Source organism: Hyperolius riggenbachi, chromosome 10 (assembly GCF_040937935.1).
Source record: "Hyperolius riggenbachi isolate aHypRig1 chromosome 10, aHypRig1.pri, whole genome shotgun sequence".
NCBI lineage: Eukaryota > Metazoa > Chordata > Amphibia > Anura > Hyperoliidae > Hyperolius > Hyperolius riggenbachi.
Genome location: NC_090655.1, coordinates 280300360 through 280314282, shown reverse-complemented (window position 1 = coordinate 280314282; position 13923 = coordinate 280300360). Strand labels below are relative to the sequence as shown.

Below are 13923 nucleotides of genomic sequence, written 5' to 3'. Positions count from 1 at the left end.
AAACCCATTGTACCGGCGCAAGAAGTTAGAATCCTTGTTTAAACCTTGATCTACAGTTTTGAACCAATGTATACATTTTGTCTCTCTTATTAGTCTGTCGTTGTGCGACTTAAAGCCACCCATTACTACAGTGACGAGAAGATCACTTTAACTGTGTCCACGTGAGCACAAAAGTGTGGCCACTGGGAGATCAACATATTCACTATTGGTTTATTTTTCTTGTTAAAGGGGAACTTCAGCCTAAACAAACATACTGTCATTAAGTTACATTAGTTATGTTAATTAGAATAGATAGGTAATATAATTTTTTACCCACACTGTTTTAAAAGAACAGGCAAATGTTTGTGATTCATGGGGGCTGCCATCTTTGTCATGGGTTGACACAATAATAAAAAGAGTAGCACTCGATCAATAGGGATAAGGGTGCCCAAGCCTCAATGGATCCTCACACCTTTGGATCCAAACCAGGTATACAAAAGGAGATGGAGGCTGGCACGTCCAAAAATAGAAAAGCTCTTTTATTGAAGTGACATATTAAAATCTGTGGCTATACAGCCACAGATTTTAATATGTCACTTCAATAAAAGAGCTTTTCTATTTTTGGACGTGCCAGCCTCCATCTCCTTTTGTATCTTTGTCATGGGGGCAGCCATCTTTTTGGTTGAAAGGAGGTGACAAGGAGAAGGAGACACAGTTCCAACTGTCCTGATAACACCTCCGAGCTGCACATGCTAGGCTTCAAATGTCAAATTCAAAATGTAAAAAAAAAATTTGCACCAAAACAGCAGAATGAGAGCAACAACATCAGAAATCCCATCATGCTTTGCACAGCATCAGGGGAAAAAAGCCCGGGCTGTTTTCTTCTGTGCAGCTAAAAATGAGGCTTGGATAAGAGAAACAAAGTTCTGATGCTGTGATACTGTTAAAGAAACACCAAGCCTTTTCAGTGCTGCTGAGTCGATTTTTAGTCCGGAGGTTCACTTTAATGGTGAATCTGTGATGGTTCATATGCTCACATAGAGTGTGTCTTGTTTCTCCCACATAACTTCCTTAGGGGCATTTTGCACACATCATATATAGATCATATATACTTTTATCTGCGATTCTTGTAATCTGGTATACATTACAATTTCCTGTGCAAGTACAATAGGTCTTAAATGCGATAATTATTTTTAATTCTTAACAACAATAAACATTGGGCTTGATTCACAAAGCCGTGTTAACTCATAGGAACGGTCGCGATAGCGTTCTGCACGAGTTTTAACGCACGTAACGTTAATCGCGCACACTCACGAATTTTCACGCAGATGCTAGCGCGACCATGCTATGAGTTAGCACGGCTTTGTGAATCAAGCCCATTGTATGTAGCCTGACCAAGTTACGTTTGAATAATTTACATTGTCTTCCCATCACACAGAGCCTGTGGTATGTGATGTGTAAGCAAAAAAGTGGTCTTCTCTATTTATCATAAATTAGCTAGCATCCCTGTGAGACCCGCCTGGTGTTGTAATTAAGGCATCCAATAACATTTATTTTTGTTTGTAGAACAATGCCTCTTCTTTTAAAGAAAACTTGTACTAAAAACAAAGTTCCCCTGGGGGGTACTCACCTCGGGAGGGGGAAGCCTCAGGGTCCCAATGAGGCTTCCCCCATCCCTGTAGCTGCAGGCAGTCCAGCGCTAGCTCCCCTAAAGCGCCCCACAATCCTCCCCCGACAAGGCTTGCTATATTTACCTTCCCTGGCTCCTGGAGCAGGCGCAGTAGCGGCTCTCCCTTTGGGTAAGGCGGAAAAAGCCGAACCCGGTCGGATCCGCTCTACTGCGCAGGTGCAAAAGGACTTGTGCCTGCGCAGTATAGCGGATCGATCGAGTTCGGCTATTTCTGCCTTACTGGAACAAAAAGCTGCTAGTATGCCTGAGCTGGATCCCAGCGAAGTAAATATTTACATCGCCGCATTTCGTGGGACCTGGGAAGGCTAACGGAAGCACGCATGAGGACAGGGGCATTTTTTTTAAATACAGGTTTTCTTTAATGTCCACTCTATATAATCTGTATGCTCTAAATCAGGCATGCTCAACGCCGAATTCGGGAGATATCCGGATAGTTCTATCCGGATATCTCCCAGTAAAGCTGTGCGGGGGGTGGGTGGGGGGGTCAATCTTACCTAAATGACGTCTTCTTGCTCTGTCCCTCGGCACCTCCCACGATGCGCTCCACGTGCCGATCACGTGACTCCAAACACTTCCTCCTTCCGAGTTGAAGGAGGAAGTGTTTGGAGTCACGTGACGCGGGTGGAGCGCATCGTGGGAGGCGCCGAGGGACGGAGCAAGAAGATGTCATTTAGGTAAGATCGACCCCCCACCCACCCCCCGCACAGCTTTACTGGGAGATATCCGGATAGAACTATCCGGGTATCTCCCGAATTCGGAGTTGAGCATGCCTGCTCTAAATGTTGTCAGTATACAGGAATCAGTCTGATGAAGGCTTCATAGCCAAAAGCTTACTGCTTCTCTTCTAAGTTAGCCAATAAGTGGTGTCATCCTGATTCAAAACTTCTTCCTTTAACTGATGGCTAACACGGTATAACACTCTAATGCTACTCCTAAAAAATGTAATATTACCACTCTCAGTACATAAACTCCACCCCTTAGTGACATCAGACAAACCATTTCCCACACTCAGGACATAATCAGGCCTCTGTCCCCGCATGAGTTCTCTGATGCACGGTAAGGGCAAACTTCCGCGCAAAAGATTTCCCACACTCGGGGCAGGAATACGGCTTCTCCCCAGTGTGACCTCTCTGATGGATAGAAAAAGCAAATCTATGTGAAAAGCTTTTCCCACACTCAGTACAGCAAAATGGCCTCTCCCCTGTGTGAGATCTCTGATGAACGGCAAGAGCAAATTTCTGTGCAAAGCATTTTCCACACTCAGGACAGGGATACGGTCTCTGCCCCGTGTGAGATTTCTGATGTATAGTGAGATTGGATTTATGAGAAAAGCATTTCCCACACTCAGCACAGGAATATGGCCTCACTCCTGTGTGAGATCGCTGATGTGCAGTGAGATAGGATTTGTATGAAAAACATTTCCCACACTCAGGACATGAGTATGGCCTCTCCCCGGTGTGTGACCTCTGATGTATAGTAAGATTTGATTTGTGTGGAAATGATTTCCCACACTCAGTACATGAATACAGTTTCTCCCCCGTGTGAGATCTCTGATGCACGACAAGAGCAGATTTGTGAGCAAAACATTTCTCACAATTAGGACAGGAATATGGCTTCTCCCCAGTGTGAGATCTCTGGTGTATGGAAAGAAACGACTTATCTCCAAAATGTTTCCCACACTCTGAACACGAATACGGCTTTTCGCCAGTGTGAGTTCTCTCATGCTTCACTAGGTGGGATTTACGTAAGAAGCTCTTCTCGCACAAGGAACACCCATATGGCCTCTCCCCTGAGTGGGTCCTCAAGTGTCTGTCAAGATATGATTTCTGCAGAAAACATTTCCCACACTCAGAACAAGGAAACGGTTTTTCGCCAGTGTGGGATCTCAGGTGGGAGGAGAGATAGGACTTTTGTCGGAAGCGTTTCCCACACTCGGGACAGGAATAGCGCATCTCGTCAGAGTGAGATCTCTGGTGCCTGGCAAGGTCACATTTGTGGCTGTAGCTTTTTCCACATTCAGGACAGGGGAATCTCTTCTTTTGCTGTATTCCAGAATGTGACCCCCCGGAGGTAGCGAGGTGGGCGGATCCTGATGGGATGATTGGAGAGACAGGAGAATCTCGTGTGTTGCCATCCTTTGTAACGTCTGGAAATACAGAGAGACGAGTCTCTGAGAGGTTCCTGATGCCGGGACTCCGCCCTGCAAATAGAGAAACATCATCACTTCCATTAGAGGATTCTGTGGAGCACAAAACCAGCCTGTTAGAGAACTGCAGAGGTTGTGTCACACAGAAACAGTTAAAAAAACTACCAGGATCAGCAGCACAGCGATAAGAAAAAGTAGCTCTTGATTGAAACCATGCAATTACAATCACATGCCAGAGATGGGCTTGGTAACAGCTACAGCCCGCTGTTTGGAAGTAACAAACCTCTTTGTCAAGCAGCAAGCTCCCTCTGACAAAAGCTGGAAGCATGCACATATACAGTATATATATATATACCCCTGCTCAAATCCTAACCGGCCAATCAAATTGCATGAGATGGAGGAGCGACCAATGAGCATGCACCTAAAATACAGAGGACCTGATGGAAGACTCTGAAGCAAAAGAAGACTCGCCCCCAAACGTCACTGATGACCTCAAACAGGAAGTGGGCGGTAAAGGACATCACCAGCACCAGCATGGTCATCCCTCAACATGTACGACGGACCACATAGAGAAGAGCGGCGGATGGCGTAAATGTATCTGCTCTCAGCCCATGTATATGCAAAACATGGAAGCTGCCGCTGCACACATCAAACAGGGGCCGGAAAAAACAACAAAAAAACGTGGCTGCGCTGGCCACCATCGTCATGGCAACCCATGATGTAACTGCGCAAGCCATCACCAGCAGAGGCCAAACAACTAGAGGCGTGACCACACCAGCCACTACTGTCATGGTAACCCTCGACACAATAGTGAAAACCGCCACTCTGAAGGCCACGCCCCTAGGGCATCATCACCCTAGCAACCAGGGGAAACAAATACAACTAGGTTTACCACCATGAGAGGTGGTAGGGCGGGGATATCAAAACAGAAAAATCCCTGTTGTAAAGAAAAACACTTGACACACATCACAGAACTGCAGCCTAATAGTGCAAAACACTGCTAGAGATAGAAAAGATGAAATAAATAAATAAAAAACAAGTTTATTGGCGTATCATTAGGAGGGAGGATAAACCATGTACTGGAGAGGTCCTAAGGAACCAAAAGGGGAATAAAAATTAAACAGTGTGTACAAAGTGGTCACCCACTCCAATAAAGATAACCACCACTTACAGATAAATCTACAGGTGAAAAAAGGGTTAAATAAAGGTAAAGATACACCCCCAATCTAGCATCTAGCAGGGTGCAACCCCACAAATCCCACATAAAGGACAAACTCCAATTAAGCCCAACAGTCCTACCCAGGAATTAGCAAAGATAATATACAGCAATTATATACTTTTCCCTATTCCCTAGTCCCCAGTCTTTGGATCCAGCCTACTTCCTGTTTAAAGTGAACCTCCAGACTAAAAATCTACTCAGCAGCACTGAAAAGGCTTGGTGTTTCTTTAACAGTTTCACAGCATTAGAACTTTGTTTTTCTTACCCAAGCCTCATCTTTAGCTGCACAGAAGCTAAGCTCCGCCCCATCAAAGAAATCTGCCTGGGCATTTTTTCCCTGATGCTGTGCAAAGCATGATGGGATTTCTGAAGTTGTTCTTCTGTGGTTTTGACCAAAAAGCTGGCTGCCCCCATTAAATCACAAACGTTTGCCTGTTCTTTTAAGGCAGGGTGGGTTAGAGATTATATTACCTATTTTAATTAACATAACGAACATAACTTAATGACAGTATGTTTGTTTAGGCTGAAGTTCCTCTTTAAGTAATTCTTTCTGTCTATCACCCTTTAATGATCTATGTACCCAATCAATGACCTGTATCTTCTATTGGGAAATAGAACAAAATGGGAAGACGCTGCCGGTTGACAATTATTATTTCACATAACAGATTTGTGAGGGGAAGGACGCACCTGCAAGGATTGGGTAGTCACGCCCATATATGGAAGGCAGCCAGGGCATTTCATCAAATACACAACATAGGACAAATCACAGGACTAACGCCCACGTATCTTAAACTCAGTACCCAATGAGGGATGCCTCTCACAATATGACTGCATGCGTGACATCCTAAGCAGGGATAAGCACCCTGTTTCTATGAAGCATTATCAAAGCCTGGTGTGAAGCCATATCTGCTGCATCCAATCTGATCCCTAACAGAGGGTGCTCACTTGAATGAAAGCAGGGGGGGGGGGTATCTGAGCTCAGTGATCTGAGGAAAGGACTTTTTTAAGAGGACCCCAATGTCTTCTCACAAGGAGACAAAGGAGAGTCTAGGATCCCGATGGCATTTCTGATCCTTTCTATTCAATGTGCGATTAGGATAACCTCTCTGTCTTAATCTGCTTTCCATTTCGTGGTGACGCTGATTTCACATAACTGGATCTGAGACAATCTTTGTCACACGAGCATAATTGTCCCTGTGGAAAATGTTCTCTCTCAGATCGAGGATGGAAACTGGGATAGTTATTAGAGTATAAAGAAATTTCTATCAGAGGGTTTCACAAATAAGTCAGTGACAAACTGGGCCCCATCATGTATGATCACAGTGTACAAATAGGGGGCCTGGACACAATCAGCACAGGCCGTAAGTCTGATGGCTGGGCAGCAGGGTCTCAGCAGCTAAAACACGCTATGCCTCCATTGTGAGTGCTTGTGTCTTTTATACACAGTAACAGGTGAAACATCCCAGCATACAGTGGGTTGCAAAAGTATTCGGCCCCCTTGAAGTTTTCCACATTTTGTCACATTACTGCCACAAACATGAATCAATTTTATTGGAATTCCACATGAAAGACCAATACAAAGTGGTGTACACATGAGAAGTGGAACGAAAATCATAAATGATTCCAAACATTTTTTACAAATCAATAACTGCAAAGTGGTGTGTGCATAATTATTCGGCCCCCTTTGATCTGAGTGCAGTCAGTTGCCCATAGACATTGCCTGATGAATGCTAATGACTAAATAGAGTGCAGCTGTGTGTAATATAATTTCAGTACAAATACAGCTGCTCTGTGAGGGCCTCAGAGGTTGTCTAAGAGAATATTGGGAGCAACAACACCATGAAGACCAAAGAACACACCAGACAGGTCAGGGATAAAGTTATTGAGAAATTTAAAGCAGGCTTAATCTACAAAAAGATTTCCTAAGCCTTGAACATCCCACGGAGCACTGTTCAAGCGATCATTCAGAAATGGAAGGAGTATGGCACAACTGTAAACCTACCAAGACAAGGCTGGCCACCTAAACTCACAGGCCGAACAAGGAGAGCGCTGATCAGAAATGCAGTCAAGAGGCCCATGGTGACTCTGGACGAGCTGCAGAGATCTACAGCTCAGGTGGAGGAATCTGTCCATAGGACAACTATTAGTCATGCACTGTACAAAGCTGGCCTTTATGGAAGAGTGGCAAGAAGAAAGCCATTGTTAACAGAAAAGCATAAGAAGTCCCATTTGCAGTTTGCCACAAGTCATGTGGAACATGTGGAAGAAGGTGCTCTGGTCAGATGAGACCAAAATTGAACTTTTTGGCCAAAATGCAAAACGCTATGTGTGGCGGAAAACTAACACTGCACATCACTCTGAACACACCATCCCCACTGTCAAATATGGTGGTGGCAGCATTATGCTCTGGGGATGCTTCTCTTCAGCAGGGACTGGGAAGCTGGTCAGAGTTGATGGGAAGATGGATGGAGCCAAATACAGGGCAATCTTGGAAGAAAACCTCTTGGAGTCCGCAAAAGACTTGAGACTGGGGCGGAGGTTCACCTTCCAGCAGGACAATGACCCTAAAAATAAAGCCAGGGCAACAATGGAATGGTTTACAACAAAACATATCCATGTGTTAGAATGGCCCAGTCAAAGTCCAGATCTAAATCTAATCGAGAATCTGTGGCAAGATCTGAAAACTGCTGTTCACAAATGCTATCCATCTAATCTGACTGAGCTGGAGCTGTTTTGCAAAAAAGAATGGGCAAGGATTTCAGTCTCTAGATGTGCAAAGCTGGTAGAGACATACCCTAAAAGACTGGCAGCTGTAATTGCAGCAAAAGGTGCTTCTACAAAGTATTGACTCAGGGGGCTGAATAATTACGCACACCCCACTTTGCAGTTATTTATTTGTAAAAAATGTTTGGAATCATGTATGATTTTCGTTCCACTTCTCACGTGTACAGCACTTTGTATTGGTCTTTCATGTGGAATTCCAATAAAATTGATTCATGTTTGTGGCAGTAATGTGACAAAATGTGGAAAACTTCAAGGGGGCAGAATACTTTTGCAACCCACTGTACATGACACACACCTATCTACTCCCGCTGCTTACATCACTCTCCTCCCTGGCCAATAGCCACTTACATCACTCCCTTCTCTGGCCAATAGCTGCTTACATCACTACTCTCCCTGGTGGCCAATAGCCACTTACATCACTCCCTTCTCTGGCCAATAGCTGCTTACTTCACTACTCTCCCTGGCCAATAGCCACTTACATCACTATTCTCTCTGGCCAATAGCTGCTACATCACTCCTCTCTCTGGCCAATAGCTGCTTACATCACTCCCCTCTCTGGCCAATAGCTGCTTACATCACTCCTCTCTCTAGCCAATAGCTGCTTACATCACTCCCCTCTCTGGCCAATAGCTGCTACATCACTCCCATCTCTGACCATCACTCCCTTCTCTGGCCAATAGCTGCTTACTTCACTACTCTCCCTGGCCAATAGCCACTTACATCACTATTCTCTCTGGCCAATAGCTGCTACATCACTCCTCTCTCTGGCCAATTGCTGCTTACATCACTCCCCTCTCTGGCTAATAGCTGCTTACATCACTCCTCTCTCTGGCCAATAGCTGCTCACACCTTCCACTAACTCTATTTCTCTAGCAGTTAGCATTATGTAGTTCCAATTGAAAATAACACATTTGCAAGTAGAAAGGTTATTGCTTCAAATACCTCCCATTTCTTGTGAATCTGCAATAAGTGATCCAGCTACAAATAGCTCCCCTTCCACCCAAATACCACCTACTCTTTGCCAATCTGTGTATTGCAAAAATAGTGCAGGCCTCAAACCAATAAGCGTTGATTCTGGTGATTCCTTAAATGATAGCTGTGCATGGCTTATTGCAAGCTTTCCAAACATTAAGTTTCATCTTCAGGCATTATAGAGACCTGGATAAGAACTATAGAACCGTGACTGTATGGTTCTGATCCAGTTCTGTATAATGCCTGAAGAAGAAACTTAAAGGAATGCTATCAAACCAAGTGTAAACATTTCCCTACTTTTCATGCTTAATATCAGAGGCAAAAGCTTTAATTCATTGTGTGTAGGATTTAGTCCTGTTGGAAAAAAATCCTTCGCAGAAGGGGTGTCTGCTTCACTGCACAACCAGTGTTTTTTTTTTTATTGCATATCAGACTATAGAGTATACACACACACGGTTAACAGATGCACTGTGAAGGAATTCCCCCTCCCCTCATGGCTCACTCTGCTGTCAAATTAGAGCAGACTGCCGTCAGTTTAGAGTGAAAGAATTTGATACAGTAAACAAAAGAGTTAAGCAACTGAATTGTATTCATCATTATTTACCAGCACTTCACGAACTCTCCCAATCCCAAGTTAAAAAAAACATGTTAATCGATAGTTTCCTTTAACATTTGGAATGCTTGCAATAAACCACGTACAGTTAGTCATTAAAGGTGTCTCCGGAATCAGCCTTTGTTGGTTTGACGTCTGCATTTCTGCTCCTCGACTAGCACTGGACCATACTGCACTTGCTTCACAAAAATAACACATAAAATGACAAAGCATTGACCTTTGTAGTAAAATACCCACCTGCTCTGATCTTCCTCAGAGTGTATTTATTGTCAGTGGGTTCTCCCTCTTCCACAGACAGCAGATCATGCATCAGATAAGATCCCTCCTCCTCTTCTTCTTTAATTCTCAGCATCATGTCACCCTCTTCTGTGGACTGCTGATCACTCCTCACATACGTCTCTTCTTTTTTAACATTCCGCATCATATCACCATCCTCGACAGACTGATCACACCTCATGTACATCTCTTCTTCTTCTCCTTTAATTGTCCTCATCATGTAATCTGCCTTCATACACTGCTGATCACTCCTCACATACGTCTCTTCTTCTTCCTCTTTACTTGTCCTCATCATGTCACCCTCCTCCATAGACTGCTGATCACTCCTCACATACGTCTCTTCTTCCACTTTAATTGTCCTGATCATGTAACCGTCCTCTATGGACCGCTGATCACCCATTAAGCATTCCTCCTCTTCACTGTCGAATTTTACAATAGTTATATCTTCTTCCTAACACCAAAAATATCTGTGAAACCAGTAATAATCTGAGGCTACAGAAGAAAATTATCACACACAGTTTGGAGTCTCTGGTGACCCCCAGTCCCACCTACCTGATAATAGTGGGGGATGGTGGGATGTTCCTGTGGACAATGCCAGGAATAAAGAGGAGCTGTACGTCTCTCTGGTGGGTTTCTGTTACTGGATACATCTGTAGGAAACACACATACTGACTGATTACATTGTCTCTATGTGTTTATCAGATGATGGGGGATCTAGGTGGACAATCCTGGGAATAAAGAGGACCTGTACATCTCTCTGGTGGGTTTCTGTTACTGGATACATCTGTAGGAAACACACACACTGACTGAATACATTGTCTCCATGTGTTTATCAGATGATGGGGGATCTAGGTGGACAATCCTGGGAATAAAGAGGACCTGTACATCTCTCTGGTGGGTTTCTGTTACTGGAGACATCTGTAGGAAACACACACACTGACTGAATACATTGTCTCTATGTGTTTATCAGATGATGGGGGTATCTCGGTGGGCAATGCTGGGAATAAAGAGGACCTGTACATCTCTCTGGTGGGTTTCTGTTAATGGATACCTCTGTAGGAAACACACACACTGACTGAATACACTGTCTCTATGTGTTTATCAGATGATGGGGGATCTAGGTGGACCCCAAGTACTGCTCTCTCCTCTACAAGTAATGAAAGTCTCCTCTTACCCAGTGATGTGAGGGGCGGCTGACTCTCTATCATGGCGTCCTTGTAGAGGTCCTGGTGTCCTTCTATATACTGCCCTTCCTCCATGGAGAAATAGATGAGACAATGAGCCTCCTTTTAGGAACCTGACACACAGAATGATACAGTCACCACCATTCAAATCACTAGCTGTCACTGGATACTGTCCCATAATTCCTGGTAATGCTCAACTCACCCCGTGAGCAGATCAGTGAGGATGTTGTGGGCTTCTCGTGTCTCTCAGATATCAGGGGGTGAGGTGGGGGCACCGCGATGGTCACCAGACTTCACAGAAGGTAGACTCTGTATGGAGAGACTGAAGGTAAGGTCATGTGACACTCCCATAATCCTCCTCACCTCTGTATTGAAATCTCTGTCATAAAAGTAGGGGGCTCATATTCATATGGTGTGAAAAGACAAGTCCTTCCCCACACACATCCCTCTCATGTGCTGACACTGCAGCGGTCTGACACAAACACATCCCCCTCATAGCTTCTCACTGGACAGACCTCCTCCTCACCCCCATACCAGGCTATGAGCCCACTGCAGACATGGCACATCACTGACTGGGAACAAGCTTGTAGTATCATAGTTATTATCATAACGACACCCTCTCTCCCTCTCCTAGAGAAGTGACTACACTCCCTACATCTGCTCTGCATCTACTGGAGCCCTGTCACCCAAACTGTGCTGCTTATCCCAGTGTTCCCTAACTGTACCCCCCCCCCTTTCAACTGTGCAACACATATTGCTGTGCCCCCTCCTCTTCCCTTGTATTGCCCCGCTGTGCACCCCACCCCCAACCAGTTCACTTATTCCACCACTCCACTATGTATATCTCCAGCAGTAGGACTATCATCCTCACCTCACATCATGTGCTCCTCATACCCTCCTCCACCCTGCTGTCCTGGCCATTACCCATCCCAGCCTGTGTGGCCTGTCCCACCACCCCCCTCCACATTGCCCTATTTACCTCTTCTACTTCCTATATTGCAAATCTCCTACTTCACACTATATGCCCTTCCTTCACCTTAATGCCTCTCCTCCAATATCTGTCCTCCCCTCCCCCACTATATGCTCCTCCCCACCCCAATACCTGTCCTACCCTACCCCTCGATATGCTCCTCCCCACCCCAATACCTGTCCTCCCCTCCTATGTGCTCCTCCCCCACCCCAATATGTGCTCCTCCCCTCAATATCTGTCCTCCCCTCCCCCACTATGTGCTCCTCCCTCACCCCAATACCTGTCCTCCCCTTCCCCACTATGTGCTCCTCCCTCAGCCCAATACCTGTCCTCCCCTCTCCCACTATGTGCTCCTCCCTCACTTCAATACCTGTTCTCCCCTCCCCCACTATATGCTCCTCCCTCACCTCAATACCTGTTCTCCCCTCCCCCACTATGTGCTCCTCCCTCACCCCAATACCTGTTCTCCCCTCCCCCACTATGTGCTCCTCCCTCACCCCAATACCTGTCCTCCCCTTCCCACTGTGTGCTCCTCCCTCACCTCAATACCTGTTCTCCCCTCCCCCACTATCTATGAGCTCCTCCCCCACCCCAGTATTTGTCCTCCCCTCCCCCACATTTAAGCTGTTTTGGATACAATCACATCTTATTTCCTCAGTTCCTTCCTCCTTTGTGGATGAAATATAATAATAATAATTCTCCTGCCTCTGATTGCCTCTTCTGCCGCCAGTCCGAGACAATACTCTCCCCATTTCCTGCCTGCTACCCATCACTTCCGGGGTTTGCGTTCCATACTTGCCAGTCTATGCGTTTCAGCAGACGGATAATGCCTCGCCATCTTGTGGCCAGTAAGCTAACTGCAGCCTGCGGTGACTTCCATGGGAATTGTGTACTGGAAGAAAGCCTGAATGTCAGGCGCAAGAACGAGGCGTGTTAAAAGCCACAAAATAACACAGCAGCTCTCCATAGGGAGGGTCTGTGAGATGCAAATAAGTGCAAGTAAACACAGGGTTATGCTAATTTATGTGGATTGCAAATGGAATTTAATCCCACTTAGGCCTCTTTTTCACCGGTGCTCCAACACCCTAACCCGGCTCCTGGACTGGTATGCGTTTGATAGTGGATGTAGGCAAATTCGACGTGTAGGTTATCACGTCGGAACACCGGCAGTTGTACTCTGCTCAGCAAGGAGTTACCGTGCAGCAGTGAGCAGTTACCAAGCAGCAGCAAGCAGTTGTGAGAGTTTGAGAGGCATTTTACTGCCTATCAACTGCCAGTGGAAAAGAGGGCTTAGATCAGGGGTGTCAAACTCAAATACGAAGTGGGCCGAAATTGAGCACTGGGACCAAGTCGCGGGCCGACCTTAGTGTCTAGTAGACCCCTCCCTCCCATATACAGTTCCCTGGTGTTTAGTGGTCCTCCGTTCCTCATCTATACAGTTCCCTGGTGTCTAGTGGCCCCCTCCTTTCTCTATACAGTTCCCTGGTGTCTAGTGGCCCCCCTCCCTCTCAAATACAGTTCTCTGGTATCCAGTGCATTCCCACTTTCCATGTGCAGGCCCCCCCAAGTTTCCCAAATCCTGCGGGACTGTCACGATTTTGGGGGGCTATCCCGGCCGGTACCACATTCCTCCCCCCCTCGCTCTGAATAAGCCCCCCTGTGTGAGTCCCCCCTGCTTGCAGAGTAAGTGTGCGCAGTGGAGCGGGCTGTCATCTTACCGTCCATCCTCGCGTACCGGCAGCCGGCTCTTCTTTGCTTCCTGTGCTGTCATAGGAAACAGGAAGCAGAGAAGAGCCGGCTGCCGGTACGTGAGGATGGACTGTAAGATGACAGCCTGCTCCGCTGCGCACACTTACTCTGCAAGCAGGGGGGGGGGGTGTAACACACAGGGAGGGCCTATTCAGAGCGAGGGGGGGGAGGAATGTGGTGCCGGCCCCGCATTGGCGTGGCTGGCGCTTCAATCATCTTTTTTGCCTTCTCTCTGCCCAGGGCTTCTTTCTCCCCAGCCAAAGTGGCACCCTCCTTGCCAACCACGGGCACCTTCCACCCCACCCTCTAGCAACCCCCTTCTACCCACTGGCACCCACCTC

General features: G+C 46.2%; 1 protein-coding gene across 1 annotated transcript; it reads right to left on the bottom strand.

The window, feature by feature from the left end:
- Positions 1–2456: 2456 nt before the first annotated feature.
- Positions 2457–12594, bottom strand: LOC137535523 (zinc finger protein 25-like). The gene is made up of 6 exons (XM_068257363.1): positions 12539–12594; positions 11066–11172; positions 10854–10976; positions 10232–10329; positions 9641–10130; positions 2457–3869 (listed from the first exon to the last, which is right to left on the bottom strand). The coding sequence occupies exons 3-6, from the start codon at positions 10936–10938 to the stop codon at positions 2689–2691; spliced, it is 1854 nt and encodes a 617-aa protein (XP_068113464.1). The 5' UTR covers positions 10939–10976; positions 11066–11172; positions 12539–12594; the 3' UTR covers positions 2457–2688.
- Between the last annotated feature and the right edge of the window lie 1329 nt (positions 12595–13923).

What these genes read in the sequence shown, in the direction of transcription:
- LOC137535523 (XM_068257363.1), bottom strand. Translation starts at nt 10,938, where the DNA reads ATGGAGGAAGGGCAGTATATAGAAGGACACCAGGACCTCTACAAGGAC. An exon ending in GCCGCCCCTCACATCACTGG is followed by an intron (nt 10,330 to 10,853) that starts GTAAGAGGAGAC and finishes TGTTTCCTACAG; the next exon opens with ATGTATCCAGTAACAGAAAC. An exon ending in CCATCCCCCACTATTATCAG is followed by an intron (nt 10,131 to 10,231) that starts GTAGGTGGGACT and finishes TTTTGGTGTTAG; the next exon opens with GAAGAAGATATAACTATTGT.